The sequence below is a fragment of the Apodemus sylvaticus genome, chromosome 7, assembly GCF_947179515.1.
Source record: "Apodemus sylvaticus chromosome 7, mApoSyl1.1, whole genome shotgun sequence".
Lineage (NCBI taxonomy): Eukaryota > Metazoa > Chordata > Mammalia > Rodentia > Muridae > Apodemus > Apodemus sylvaticus.
In genome coordinates, this window is record NC_067478.1 from 73,952,464 (window position 1) to 73,968,144 (window position 15,681).

A 15,681-nucleotide genomic window follows, 5' to 3' on the forward strand; every position below is an offset into this window, starting at 1 on the left:
CTCTCCTCCATACACACATGCATAAAAAATAAGAGTGCTTTTTCTTAAAAAATCAAAAAATCTGAAGGCTGTACTACTCTGAGTTAGTTTAAAGGCTTCAAAGATCTATTTCCAGCAGTATGACCTTGAACAAGTTAGATTCTAATGTCTATATGTGTGGTACACATGTGTATTTGCACATCTGTAGCCTCACTCATGCGTCCATGCATGTGCAGGCCCAAGGCTATGTGTGCAGTGGATCATCATAGTTGGTTGCTTTCCACCGTGTTCACTGAGGTCAGGGCTCTTAACTGAACAACAGCTTGGTTAATTAGCCAGCTCGCTCAGCAGCTCTGTCTCCTCCTCCTGAGTTGTGGAAGTATAGGCTGGCCAGCACAAACACTCAGCATTTATGTGGGTTCTAGAGATTCAAACACCAATCCTGATATTTGCTGCTTGAGAGGCAACCACTTTAACCACTGTACCATCTCACAGCCCTTGAACTGGTTTTAAGCCCTAGTTTTTGTATCTATAAAATATGAAGAATGTCTATTTCCTACAATGGCAATGAAGATTAAATGGAAAGATACTTATATAAAGTACTTAGCCTTATTCTTATGTCGGAGTATCCAATAACTTGTAGCTGTTCTAAGTATAACCATACAAACTGAAGTCCATCATCAGACACTGCAAGTAAAGTATTAGTTCAGGTGCTCCAAAACTTAATAATCAAGATATGGGCTTGGTTAAAGTTCTCTCCAACAAAAGACTTGCCAATTAAATTAGTGTATTAAATATGATTGAAGGAAGGATAAGAATTTACTTGTTATAATTCATTCTTGACATTAACTCGTATAACAATCCATTCACTGTGTTTGCCTAAAACAAACGAGCTGGCCCTGACTTCATGGAGTTTAATAAGCTGCTCTAATACAAGGTAGTAAGTGTCCAATAGCCAGAGTGAAAATGCATACCTCCCTTGACTGAGGTATGCATACCCCACCCACCCACATACCATTTCTATTTTTCACAAGTCATCCAAAAGGTATATATTTTCTGCCTAAATTTTGAAGTTGAACAATCTAAAGCCACACAAGCATGTTTTTCACCAAACTATGAATTTTATACTGCCATGTTGCTTCTCATAAATGGCATGTTAAATCACCTAGCATGGTAGGTAGTGCACATCTTTAATCCTAGCACTTCTGAGGTAGAAGCAGGCAGATTTCTGAACTGAATGAGTTCAGAAGTTCCAGGCTAGCCATAGCTACATAGTTCAGACTCTGTTGGGGGTAAGGATCAGAGATAAGTAAATCTAAAGAGAAAAATTACTTTTGGGTTGGTTAGGGTGCAAAAGACAGAGGTTAGATTTAAGGGAGGACAGAGACAAAGTAGTACGTTGTAGGAGGCTAAATCTGAATACAACAGAACCTATGGTAGAGAAGTGAATAAAGCAGCAACAGGATGCAAAGAGAGGTTCTTCTACACTTGTCTCTGTTGCTGTGATAAAAATACCCTGACCCCCCAAAATAAAACAAACAAACAAACAAACAAATAAATAAATAGAACAACTTAGGGAAAGAAGGGGGTTTGTTTCAATATACAATACCAGGTTACAGTCTATCACTATGGAAAAGTCAAAGAAATAACTTCAAATAGATAGTCATACCACATCCACAGTCAAAAGCAGAGACAAATGAACATGTACATTCCTACCCACTTGCTTGCTTGCAGTTCAGCTTTTGTCTTCTCTACAGAATTCAAGACTCTCTCTACCTAGGGAATGATGTCGCCCACAGTGGGCTGAGTCTTCCTGCATCAGTTAACTGAATAAGGCAGTTCCTTGACAGACATGCCCACAGGCCAATGCAATGTAGATGATCCCTCGATGAGACTCTCTTCCCATGATAATTCTAAGGTTATATCAAGTTGACAATTATAGCTAACCACCACAGGATTATTATACAGAGAAGGAAGTTTGTTTTCGAGATGTGAAGAACAGATGAACAGGGAAGAAAGTGGCTGTCAACAATCAGGAGAAGCAGTGTAAGTTAACAAAACCAATGACCAAATCCATCACTAAGTCAAGGATAGAAGGACAGCTAGGATTGGTATCTTAATGAATTACCCAATCTGTAATTATGTAATCACGGAGCTCATGTTCTAGATACTTACTCACACTTACATTTAAATGGTCTTGTCTTTGGGTCTTCCTGATTTTCTCCAATATTGCCAAATTTTCTTTTTCAATCCCTTCGTCTTCTGACTTTTTCCCATTAATAGGCTCTTCTTCCTTCATCTCATAGTGATCCAAGTCTTCTATATCCTACAAAGAGAATAAAAGGCTTATTAAGGTTTCTCTTCTTCACTAGTTTGTGTCAGAAAAAAAAAGTAAATAAAATTTAAAAAGTACAAGAAAGAAAAGATGCTTCCATTCAAGAGGAGAGGAAGAAAGCCCCAGATTCCATTCACAAGGTTTTCTCCTTTAATACCCGATGTTCTGTGGAAAAGCTGGATTGAGTACAGCAGATTCCATAGTTTCACAAAGTTGTGACTATTTTCAAGTATGGCACCTTTAAACATCTCCAATTAGGAGGAACTTTTCAAACAATTTAGTGACCCTTTAATTACTCATACTTTGTTCTAGAAACCTGGAGTTTTATTCTAAGAAATATGAACACTAATTTAGGCATAATTATACCCATCTCATTCTGATAAGTACAAAACAATCTACACATACAAAACAAACAAACACCAAACCAAAAACCAGTTAATTCAATGGATCATCCATTGGGGGGGGGGTGTCATTAGGATACTAAAATCAGCTTAAATTTCTTTGTTTTTGTTTTTGTGACAAGGTTTTATACAGCCTTGGGCTGGCTCAAACACCCTCTTTGGCCGAGGATAACTCTGATCTTCTGACACTCCTACCTGTACTCCTCTTGGTGCTAGGATTATAAGCAAGAGTTTTATGTGGTAGTGCTTGGGGACCAAGGTCAGGACCCTGCCCATGCTTAGGCAAGCACATTACCAACCAATCTACAGACACAACCAGACTAATTTTGTTTTCTATCAATAAAACCCCTGAAATGAAAAATATGGAAATACAGAATCTCCGTGCTCTCAGAATAAGAACTGAAACAGAAACTGCTAATTTTGAGATTTTTTTTTTTTTAAACAACTTTAGGGCAAAAATTTTAGAAAAAGATTTTGAAAAATACCTGCAGACCAACATCTCTCTCAGCCCATTCTCTTTTCCACATCATCTGCTCTTATACACTCACAAATCTGTGCTCAAACTTTCTGGTCCTGGTTTTTCCAAGTATCTTAAGTGCCTTAAGCTTCAACTACCACTGTCTCCACTTTCCATGCAATCTGAATTGAAGGTCAATGACTACCTTCAATACAAAACCAACTCAACAGGTCTCCTTCCACCCATCACAGTTTGTTCTTAACCAGATTCTACACACGGCTTCATGTTAGTAAGCCCTCTCTCCTGTCCTGTATTTATTTTCTTCAGAATTTTAATGTCTCCTTAATCTGTATCTCCTCCTCCAGCCTCGTCATTTCCATCCACACACTTTACCAGCACTTTAGTCAGAAATCCTAAATGAACTTTCATCATTCATTCATCTTTCTAAAACAATATCCATTACACACTATTTTCTGCTTACGGTTTCCTGACCAACAACCTTATCCAACAAGCATGTTGTCTCTAATTCTCCGCCTTTCTTTCCCTTCCAGTCACGTATTCTAGGAACTGCCTCTCCTCTGCTTAAAGGGGCAGCACCCAGTACCTGAAACAGCACACTCAGGTCAACCATGTTGGTTCTAGAAAAAAACGGAAATGTCTTCTGTGTTATTTCCTACCTTTCTAGATTTCCCTAAGTATCACTGTCCCATGTCAATTTTATGAGAAGAAAAAGGAAAGTACAGAAACTCTGAGAACAAAGTCTGCTTCACTGTCTGCTGGCCAGGGAGAAGCTTAATATTCTCATGCCATTCATTCTACCTAAATTAAACTCCATGAAAACAGGAAAGCAAACAGCCTCTCTACCAAAAGTCTCTCTAATTAAATGATTTTAAGAATTATTCTATTCCTGAACACAAAATAAATGACTCCTTCTTTTGCTTTGACCCATTCTCAAAGTACATTTTAAAAAAGATTTTTTTTCCCAAAGGTAAAAGTCTGAATAAATTATAAGATTTAAAACAAAAACCAATTTTCTTAAAGCTGAAGATCGTGAAATTCATATGCATTTTATCTAGTTAGTGAAGCTTTACTTCAAAACCTGACTTTAAATTCAAAGGTTCAAAAGCTAAAATCTATTGGTGACTGACAATTATCTTAATGCCTTGGAAAGTTGCTATGAAATCTGTTATTTAAATGTCTCCCTCCAAAACTCAGGTTATGGTGTTATGATGGTATTAAGACAGAGACCTTCCCTATTGCTAAAGTCACCATGCTTAAGATAGAACTCTGATGATCTGAGCTGGATCTGTCCTGAAAGCTTGTCTCTTGTCTGTGGATCTGTCCTGAAGGCTTCTGTCCTGTCTAGCCTCCACAATTGCAGTAACTATTACACAAGCTGCTCCGGAAGGGAGCAGTCCTCCCCAGGTGCAACACTTAGGAACCACAATTCCCATCATGGTGAGCTATGCATAAAGGGACAGTAAGTAGCACTCACGTGTTGGTGGCAACGGCAGCAGTCTAATTAGATTAAAGACACACTCAACAGGAGGGAAATTGTGCCTGGTACAGGAAAACTAGTGAGTTCATGGACTTTAGAAAAATTTAGGAAAAAATTGTCTCTCCCAGGGCTGAGTCCCCCTTATTGGTTACAGAATGCAGAATGGTCAGGCTTGAAACCAAATACACAAGCAAAACCAGGCATAGCAGGTTATGTGTAAACACACACACACATACACACACATGCATATTTAACATACATAACAATGAAGACTATCACCTTGGGAGTCGGGGGACATGGGAAGGATTCAAGGGATGGTAGCTGGGAAATGTTAAGGGAAGGAAAATGATATCATTCTATTTCAATTAAAACATATTAAATATAAAAATTAAAAATATTAAAAGGTATTGGGCTCATGCCTATAATCTCCAGTACATAGGAGGCAGGTAGATTTCTGAGTTTGAGTCCAGTCTAGTCTATAGAGTAACCTTCCACGACAGCCAGCGATATACAAAGGAGATCCTACCTCAAACAAAACAAAAAAATTAAAAGAAATAGGGCCTTTATCAGATGACTTAAGCATGAATGGAATTGAACCCTTTATAAAGGAAGCTCAAAAGGTTATATGCATAAGTTCTCCTGCCCTTTTGCTTTCTACCCTTTGAGGTCACAGCATGAAAATCCTCACAAGATACCCTGATTCTAAACTTCATAGCTCTCAAAACTATATGAACATAAATTTCCTAGTCCTGGGTATTCTAATCCCAGCAGCAAAAAGCAGACTAATTGGATGTTTTTTCAATAAGAAATATTATCACTGCTTCTAGCAAGCAGTCCCTGTGATGTCCTCAAACTTTCCTTTTATTCAAATATATTCTGTCTTGTCTGTCTGTTTACTTAATGTTAGATGGGTGTATGAAGGTCAAACAGGTCTTCCCCAATCACTGCTTATTTTTTTCACACAGGGTCTCTTACTGAACCTGGGTCTAATTGCCTGGCTAACTAAGAGTCACAGGAGCCCTTCTGTCTCTACCTCCCCAGAACTGGGTGCTGGAGATCTGAACTCGGGTCCTCATACTTGCACAGCAAGCACTTTATTGACTGAGCCATCTTCCTAGCTGTAAACACAAAACTTTAAACTTAGAAGTTTTTCCTAAAAATAACCAAATTATAAGCTAAATACTACTATTAAATGTAAAAAAAAAAATTTTACTGCCCTCAAAACAATTTGTTCAAAGGCATATTGTTAATTAGAAGCAAAACCAGAGTTTAGAGAGTATATTTCATTTGAAACACCAGGTGCTTTTTGTTATTCAACACTAATATTACTTCAAAAAGAAGATTAAAGAATTACTAAAATGTTCAAATATTGAGATATTCATGAGATGTGAACCAGTGAGATGCACTCAGCCAATAAAGGGAAGCTCCCCACATCTAAGGGCCTGAGTCCAATCCTTGAACCCATATGGTAGAAACACGGAACGGACTCTCAAATGTTGCCCTCTGACCTCCTCATGCCACAAACACCTACACACATAAACACACACACACACACACACACACACATTAAATAGGGAAAACTCCATTAGATATTCATGAAGTACTAATCTTACATAAATACCTACTTCAGCCATCTCTTCTTCTTCCTCCTCTTCTGAAGTTACTTCTTCAGTTGTCCCATTCTGAAACAGAGAAAGAATGTGCCAATGCTACACAGAACACATCAGAAAGCTGGCCAGCATTAGTCACTGTCACTATAGTCCCATGAGCAGAGCTTATTAAAGACTTTCATGTCAATCCAATGTAGGAGATGCCTTAAGAATAAACAAAGGGAATCAAATATAAAGAAAACTTAAAAACTAAAGATAACCTAATTTTAATTTTTTTACTTGTATGTTCTACTCATAATAAATTATCCAAATTATTCTTTCCTTATCTACTCATTTAACCCCCCCAAAAAAACCCATAATTTTTCTATAAATTTACCTGCCTTGATTTTCAATGGTGAGATGTTACAAAGAAATAGGTACTTCAGAGTGACTAAAGAGCCAGTCTATTATCTACTATGTAAACACCTCTCCTAAGGCAGAGTTTACTACTCATCCACGCAGCAGTCACGTGGGATTTTAGGAAGGGTCTTCTTGTACATATAGTCTCTTGCCAGAGCAAAGTTTGCCATCTCTCAAAATGGAAATGTATCTGTATTCATAAAGGCAGGTTTAGTTTGGGATCCAGAATATCTAAAATATCAAGAAACTAGGACTCAGAGCTCAACTCAGACCACCAGAATCTCAGCAGTCTCAAGGAATCTGTTCTTAGAGGCTTTGAGAACACACATCTTAATAACAAAACAAAACATCCTCATCAATTCTTCATTATCAATAACTCTTCACATTCAGAGAGCTGGAGAAATTTGTGCAGGTACATATAGCATAAGCTTTGGCTTGTTTTAAAGTCTGAATCTCTCTAAACACTTACTCCTTTCTTGGGGACAAAAATAAGAAAAGCAAGCAGGTTCCAAAAGTATTGTGGTTCACCCTTTTCTGCATTTCTAAACCACATTATTTTTGGTATCTTTTCAAAAACAGAACACAGCTACCAAGCAGTCCCAAGGTCCCAAATATAAGTCTGAGTGCATCAAGGGTAAAATGCATTGTTGAAATGCTAACTTCAGAATCTACCCCAGAGAATCTCTCTTCAAATGCATTTTAATGCAAGTGTTAGACTATTACAGAAAACCACAACTGATCAAAACACAAAGAATAAATGGGTTGGTAGTATCCAGCCCCAACTGATAAATCTACAACACAACTCCTACATCTACGGCTCAGAGTCATAGCAGAAGATGGGCAGTAAGATTTTAAGAGCCAGAGGAAGGAAAATGAAGTTTGTTGGGAGATTTGGGTATCCTAGGAATATCACAGAAGCTACACCCATCAAGTCTCACCACGATGGTCATCTAAATAAGATATGAACAAGGATGACATCATGAAGTCTCACCACGATAATCATCTAAATTCGATGTGAACAAGAATGACACCTAGGATATGCTAACCCAGAGGGCTGTGCAACGGTCATGCAACGGTCGTAGAGCAGTCCTCCCCAACAGAGCACATCAGCAGGTTAGCCACATGGTTATGGTTACAGTATATGGACTGAAGGAAGGGGGTCGGAGTGTGAGAGTGAGGAGTGAGTGAGAGAGAGAGAGAGAGAGAGAGAGAGAGAGAGAGAGAGAGAGAGAGAGTTAAACAACTGAAGAAATAGAGGCCATGAATTTGAAAGACAGCAAGACCAGTACTTGCGAGGTGTTCAAGGGAGAAGGGTAACAATATAATTATATTTTAAGTTTAAAAGTTTAGTTCTTAAAAAAGCATTTTAGATGATTCTGACATGCAGCATTAGCCTATGACTGTGACCATCCATCAAACTAGTTCCTGCCTAACATTTTATAAATGAGAAAGCTGAACAACACCCTTCCGCAAAGGATAAATAACTTGACAAAAACACAAAATCAATTAGGCTCATGAAATCCTAAGGCCTTCATTTCAACAAGCAAGCTGGCTTCTTTTCAAATGCTCACTGAAAGCAAGCCCAGTGGCTCATGCCTGTAATCCTAGCACTCAAGAGGCCTGCTGTGAGTTCAAGGTCAGCTACCCGACATAGTGAGTCGGGTACATAGTGAGTGAGGGGACAGCCTGAGCTGAGAATAGAAACTCTGTCTTAAAACCAAACAGAGGTTGGTGGGGAGAAGTGAGAAACTTTGATAACAAATGACACTGCTACCTAGAAACACAACATACAGACCCACAACTATAGAGCAGCAGACACAGAGCAGATGGATCCTATGGTTGCTAAAAAGGTTTAGATACACTGACTGAGAAAGCCACAGGAGAACAACAGGATGAACTGCTGTAAAGTTGTCCTAATTAATTAATTTTAAGGACCACTGTATTCTATAGGAACCCTATTTACCCTGATGGCCTCCCAATCTAGTATTCTTGTGGGTACTAGAACCAGAGAGAAAAGGAAAAATCTTTTTATTATATCTCAACACAAGAGCACAAGAGTGAAATTTCCTAAGACACTCTGGAATTGGAAACCCTACAAACTCCATCCTCTAGCTTCACAGAACACAGGTCTACACACTAGACAGCAGAGAAAAGTATCCTACAGACATCTCAGTTAAAAACTGGTACTGACAGATACCATGCCTTTCCTACAAACAAGCAAATGATCTTGAAGAGAAAGCAGACCCTGAGGTGCCTCACAGAAAGCAGAGCTGTCTAAGTGACCTGCAGCACAACTAGTGAAGAGGACAGAGCTGAAGTCCATCTGGAATCATTGCACTGCTGAGAAGCTGCTGCACCCACAAAACAAGAACATGTTACTATATAAAGGACAAGTCAGTTCTGGGAAACAAACATTTGAAGAAAAACAGTAAAAGGAAAAAGAACCCACCAGTCTCATCTGAACAAAGCATTTCTAATGAAGACGACCAAACTGAGACACGGATATGAAGAAAGGAGACGGAAAGCCCGCCAGGTTACAAATAAGCGCATTCAAGGGGCCTGGAGCACAGGAGCACGAAGGTTTAATGCTCATCAGAGAACAAGAGGAGCAACATGCAAGACAGAGACACATGGCGGCAAGCTCTGTGAAGGGTTAGGAGAGTAAGTGTCTGGCTACCCCAAAGAAGTACTGAGAAGCTAAACAGAGTGCACAGTTACAGAGAAAATCAGACAGGAAAATGAACTATACAGAAAGAGGAATCACGCAGTCAATGGAGTTGTATCTATTAACAATAAATGTAAATAACTGAAGGACACCTAATTATAAATTTAGAACTCTGGAACTGGCACCATTCAGTCAGAAGCTCTGTGCACGTACACGCTTATATATGTAGGTTCTCTACACCAACACAGTTTACATGCTAAAAACAGACACCAAGTATACCACAGTCTCCATGCATACCATACATATCTCCATAAACCAACCCTTTCTAGGAAAAACGAGACTAGAATATACTCTGTAGGAATCTACCTGGGAATAGCAGTAACACCAAGGACAGCAACGTCACATGCACTGATGAAAACAAAAGTAACCCAAAGTCACCTCAAAAGTATTATACAGTCCTGTCTAGATAGTTCTTGGGTTTAAAAAAAGAAAAAGAAAAAAAGAAAAAAGATACTAAAGCAACTGCTAAGTATGTACCCCAGAGAAATGACTGCATAGGAGCATCCAGAAATACAAACAAGAAAATCCACAGTAGAACTCTTAACAGAAAAACAAACCAAACAACCAAACAAAAAACTAAAAACAGCCTACCATTACCCATCAACACTCAAATGAAAAATGGGTATTCTGGTCTTTCTGAACAATGAAATAAATGTAACAATAAAAAAGGAACTGCAAAGAAAACATGTCCATACATAGTGTGACTCTTAACACTCAATACAGGCAACACTAAACTACACAGAAGTGTGAGCACGTGAAGGGTAAGGTCAGAGGAAAGGAAGGAAAGATGGCTAGCTATGAGGGAGGGACTCAGACATAAGGACAGGGAGGAAATATAAGGACCTGAACTCAGATCCTTATTACCCAGGGACGAGTCAGACATGGCAGATCCCTGGCACTTGTTGGGACAGCCAGCCTAGTTCCAGACTCTGCAGAGAGAAACGCTGTCTCAAAAAAGGGGGGGTGAGGGCTGGAGAGACAGCCAAGCTTCCTAAGTCAGCACCTTGTCCCAGAAGTGCAACAAAAGCCTAGAAAGAAACAAACCGGTCAGTGATGGCGCAAACCTTTAATCCTAGCACTCAGGAGACAGAGGCAGGTGGAATTCTGAGTTCAAGGCCAGCATGGTCTACAGAGTGAGTTCCAGGACAGCCAGGGCTACACAGAGAAACCCTGTCTCGAAAAAATAAAAAACAACAAAAAAGACGGTGGTGGCGCACATCTGTAATTCCAGCACTCTGGGAGGCAGAGGCAGTCAGATTTCTGAGTTCAAGGCCAGCCTGGTCTACAGAGTGAGTTCCAGGGCAGCCAGGGCTATCTAGAGAAACCCTGCCTCAAAAAAAACAAATCCAAAAAAAAAAAAACAAAAACAAAAAAAAAAAACAAAAACAAAAACAAAAAAAAAAGGAAACAAAACCATTACAACTTTAGAATCTAAGTGAAAACAAAACAAAGCAAAAAACACACAAACAAAAACAAACAAAAAATTGCCATATCTATCCTAACAATATTAATTACCAAACACAAAGGGTAATTCAAAATCAGGGCATTTTTTGTTATATAATTCACAAATTATCTTGGATATCTACACTGTAGTCCAATATACACACAGGACAAACAAGACAGACTTCAAGTTCATGATATATTGTTAAGTAAAAAACAAAGCCATGGGTCTTCTAGAAAATAAAACCTGAACAGATAGAAAAATTAACCATTTTTCTCATCATCTTTCTTTAGGCTCCACAAAATTACATTAGAATAATCATTGTATAAGCACAAAAATTTGAAAAACAATAGGGGTTTCCAAGGAGCACTACACCCATTTCCATGAGTTGACTGTAAACGGAGCTGTAACCGATGAAGTTTATACATAAAGGTGCAGGTCAGGGGGCAGCAGTGACCACGGAGAGATCTGCAAAAAGCACCCTGAATTCAGAGGCTCAGACTCAGACACCACGCACACTGCAACAGGAACAGCAGGCAGCACAGAAGCCTGCAGAGTAACTAAAAGACCACCTGCAAAACACACCACGCCATCCTCACATGCTCTGCATTCCCTATTTCCTTAAGTAGAACCCAGGAAATTATTCAACATCATCTGCAAAGAAAGTGGAGCCATCTTTTATCCTGTACTAAAGTAGGGGGTTAGTGTGGTTGGGAATCAACATAAACTCCCCCTAAAGTTATCAGGTAACAAGTTTTGGCTACAAGGAATTCCAAATCATTTATTTGGTACAAAAGAAGAAAGGTTTAAAACATCAAAAGATGAATGAGTAAAGTAAACACAAAATTACTCGAGGACCAACTTTACAGTACATACAGCAAGACATGATGAAACTGAGAAAACACACAGCAAGTAAAAAAATACACATGCCGAAGAGGCCAAAGTGCCAACATAAGCTGCTTTATGATTCTATCATGTCTATATGACTCTTATAGAATGCTATGAAGAAGGACAATCAGAAAAAGCTCTTAGGCTCAGGTTTACATTCAGAATCTGGAGATGCTTCCCTCCTCCCGATGATCACGCCACCACGCTTAAAGCCTAGGATGGCACAGCCCACAATGAACCTGAGCTGGCTTGGGGAGTGCTTCAGCTCACAAACCACTGGGCCTGCTCCAGGTTTAAGCCTTAAGAATGTCCAGCAACTTTAGCTGGGCACTGGTGGATATCTGAGTTGGAGGCCAGCCTGATTTACAGAGTGAATTGCCAAAGAAACCCTGTCTTGGGGGGAAAATGCCCAGCAACTTCCCCTCTTGTACCCTTGGAGAGTTCTGACTGACCTCTAAGAAAACAGAAGCCTTATGAAGAGGCCCTAGAGGAGGTTGCATGTACAGAAAAAAAGCCAGGTAAAGAAATGCCAAAGATGCCAGATACATAAGGAGTGGAAAAAGAAGACGCCATCCTTGGACACTTGAGAGCTGTTCAGGATAAAGATCACACTGGTTGTCTATGGCCATACTATCTTGAATGTGCTACCACCTGACTGCACATTACAGTCACAAAATGAAACCAACAGACCCTACTCAGCTAAGCCTAACTAATCTATCCAATAGCAAGAATTAGTATTTTAAGGCATTACGATCTTTTTGTTTTAATCTTTTGAGTCAGGGTCTCACTATAAAGCTACAACTGGTTGCAAAGTCAAGAGAGTTGCCTGTCTCTGCTTCTCAAGTGCCAGGATTAAAGGTGAGTACTACCATTCATCCCTAGCCTGTTTGAGGGGTTCTGAGACTGGGTCTTCATTTGTAGGATAGGCTTGCCTCAAACTCATATTCATCCTGCTTCAGCCTCCTGAGTGCAGAGATTAAAAACATGTGCCACCACATCCACCTCTAAGCCATTAAGTTCTGAGAAAATGGGGTAAACAGATATAAATAAAAACAAAACTTTGGGGCTAAAGAGATAGCTCAGTGGTTAAGCGCACCTAGGGTTTGATTGCTAGCACCTAATGGCAGCTAACAACCATCCATTTCCAGGGAATCCCAACAGATTCTCTATTATGTATATGGTATACATACATGTAGGCAAAACACTTATACACATATTTTTTAAAACCTTAAAAGTTATTATTGTTCATGTAAAATAGCAAAAAGTTGACAGAACAGGAAGATTTTAAAAGAAAAAGAGAAAAGGTAAAATGGCTCAGTGGGTAAAGGTGCCTGCTGCCAAGCCTGCCCACCTGGGCTTGATCCTGAAACTCAGATGATGGAAGGAGAGACCCAATTCCTGCACGTTGTTCTCTGACCTCCATAGAAGTGCCACCAATGTGTATACCAACACATACACACATACATATACAAATAAAAATATAATGAAATTAAGAAAGAGAATATAATGCAATAGATGTAAAGACTCAAACTAAGAGGTCTAAAACCTAAAAGTGGGCAGGCATGGTGATACAACCTGTAATTCTAGCATTCAGGATATAGAAACAAGAGAACCATCAGCCTCAGCTACATATGGTTTTTTTGAGGTGAGCGCCTGATGTATATAAGAACTTGTCTCCAAAAAGTAAAAACAAAATTGAAAAGCCCAATTAATAAACTCCAAAACGAACAAAATGGACAAGCAAAGTTAACCCACAAAAATATGTACCAAAACTCAAGACTCAAATTTGGAAAGGGATATCCTTACTCATCATCCAGTACAATGAAAGAAAAGAGACCCTAAGTTAAGGACACTGTTGCAGTTCATTACACCAAAGAAAGCACAAATTCCCTAACTTCCAAAGAAAAATCAAGAACAAATAAGATTCCGGACAGCATCAGCTTCAGCCACACCAATGGTTAGAAGACAACAGCATAGTATTTGAAATTCTTAGGCAAAAATTTCAGCCTAGATTTATTATTCAAATACTGAGTAAAACAGAACACAACAGCAACTGATACTGAGGCCCCACATCTCCCACGTGCAGCCCTGTGTACTCCTTTTAGAATACCTACGGTGCTGCCAAACCACTCCGGCTTCTCTGTACAAGAGAGAAGTGGTCAGAGACTAGGAAGATGGCAAGAACCACGTTTTGGAACCAGTGTGGGCTTGTTCTTAGAACAACTCTGAACCAGGTTTTTCAAAAGCTAATTCAGAAAATAATGCCATTCCTTCAAGTTTGGCTTTTATCTGACAGTGTAATAAATAGAGACAAACAAGAAAAAGTAAGCCAAAAGAGATGACATGAGACCCAGGAATCAATGGATTCACTGTAGCATAGCAGAAAAGAAAAATCTCGAGGTGACAACTGCACAGGCAGTCCAGAGAATTCACAAAGACTAATTAATGCAGAAGAGCCAGGGACTCCAAAGACAAAAGAATCCCAGAAAGAGAACGTGACGTTTATAAACTGTATTTTAAACTGAAGTATTACTATAAAAAGGACCCTGAGAAATAAAAGATGGCACAGGTACGGAAATGCCATAACAGAAAACATGACTCCCCAAAGTCCTCATGGCAAACTGATCGCTCATTAGTAAACAATGCTTTAGAAGCAGTGGGTGGTTAAGTAGGTAGTTTATACAAGAGCTAAATCCTCCCTTACAGTAATAAAGTCAGTTAACTGATAGCTAATTAGATAAGTTTAAAAGTCATGGATGACTGCTGAATTGGTGGAAATTTCCATGGCTTAGGGAGAGCTAATTTTGCATTAGATCTTAAGAAGCACAGACAGACTTCTGGACATGGTATGTCAAAGGAAGGTAATTGACTAAACAACCAAACAGTCAAAGAAGAAACATACAAATCAGAAATTTTAACAAAAATCAACATGGAGGGGTCGGGGAGCAGTGCTCACCTATCACAGTAAAATACAAACAACTTCAAGAAATGAAAAGGTTGTGTTAGCACCTAAAGCAAGGCAATTTACTAGGAACACAAAATCAACTTCCAAATAGGCTATATAATAATTGTAAATTATCCTAGTTTAACTTTCAATTAGGACAATTGATTTCAGCTCTTCAACACTAGAGAATGTTTACTTTACCTGACCCGTGGGTAGTGGTTGATCTAGCATCTCAACATCCAGGTGCTTAGGAAGGTTATATAATCTGCAGAGGTCACATATCAACCACTTCAATTGCTGACGGAGCTACAAAACACATTTCAGTAAATAAGTGTTACGTTAAAGAGCCCTTAGAAAACATTGAATAATGCTACAACTACAGTTAATCAATGCAGAAGGGAAGGGAAACGTGCTCCTGCTCAGCTGCAGCCTTCGGATGGATTGACAGTCTGATACGTTAGAGCTGCTGGGATAAGAAAATCCCTATTTTTAAAAAGCTACTACAGCTTAGTATGTCCTTACAGCACGGTATCTAGCAGGTAACACCAACAAAAAGGCACAGAAGGAAGGTTCAGACATTGCCTAATGTCTACCTGCTAACTAATCTTAGAAATCTGCAGCTTTAGACAACAGAACATTAATGCATTCATAAGACTACACAAAAACTAAAGTGTTGCATACGGATTATAAACTTACATTTGCAACAGTTAGATTTGTTTAAAACTATAAGGCAATTGTGACCTAGTAGACTCAGCCTGGAATAAATAACCTTGTATACCTAAACCCTGTCTTTAGTCTCTGCCATCTGCAAACGGGAAGGAAGGCTGTCTCATGAAAGTAAGTAGTAAATTAAAATTAAGCCTCTCTAAAAGAAAAGAAAAAAAAAATCATTAGCAAAACTTCCATATAGCTCTTTAAATTTCCATTTTAAATTTGTGTGGGTATATTTACTTTAAGGAAACAGACAAGGAAAACTGTGCAAACATACTTTCCATTATTTAGAG

The 15,681-nt window shown here is 39.0% G+C and overlaps 1 protein-coding gene across 3 annotated transcripts in view; it reads right to left on the reverse strand.

Annotated features, from left to right (window-relative positions):
- Ube2q2 (ubiquitin conjugating enzyme E2 Q2) overlaps positions 1-15,681 on the reverse strand; it is a 55,512-nt gene that overhangs the window by 21,519 nt on the left and 18,312 nt on the right. For 2 of the 3 annotated variants that reach the window (XR_007978826.1, XM_052188301.1), the window contains exons 3-5: positions 14,879-14,983; positions 6,296-6,352; positions 2,165-2,305 (exon numbers count right to left, since the gene is read on the reverse strand). Coding sequence is in view for 2 of the 3 variants with exons in the window: in XM_052188301.1 (XP_052044261.1) it covers positions 2,165-2,305; positions 6,296-6,352; positions 14,879-14,983 (303 nt within the window). In the remaining variant the exon portion in view is untranslated. The remainder of the gene's footprint in view (positions 1-2,164; positions 2,306-6,295; positions 6,353-14,878; positions 14,984-15,681) is intronic. The other variant, XM_052188303.1, reaches the window with a different exon arrangement.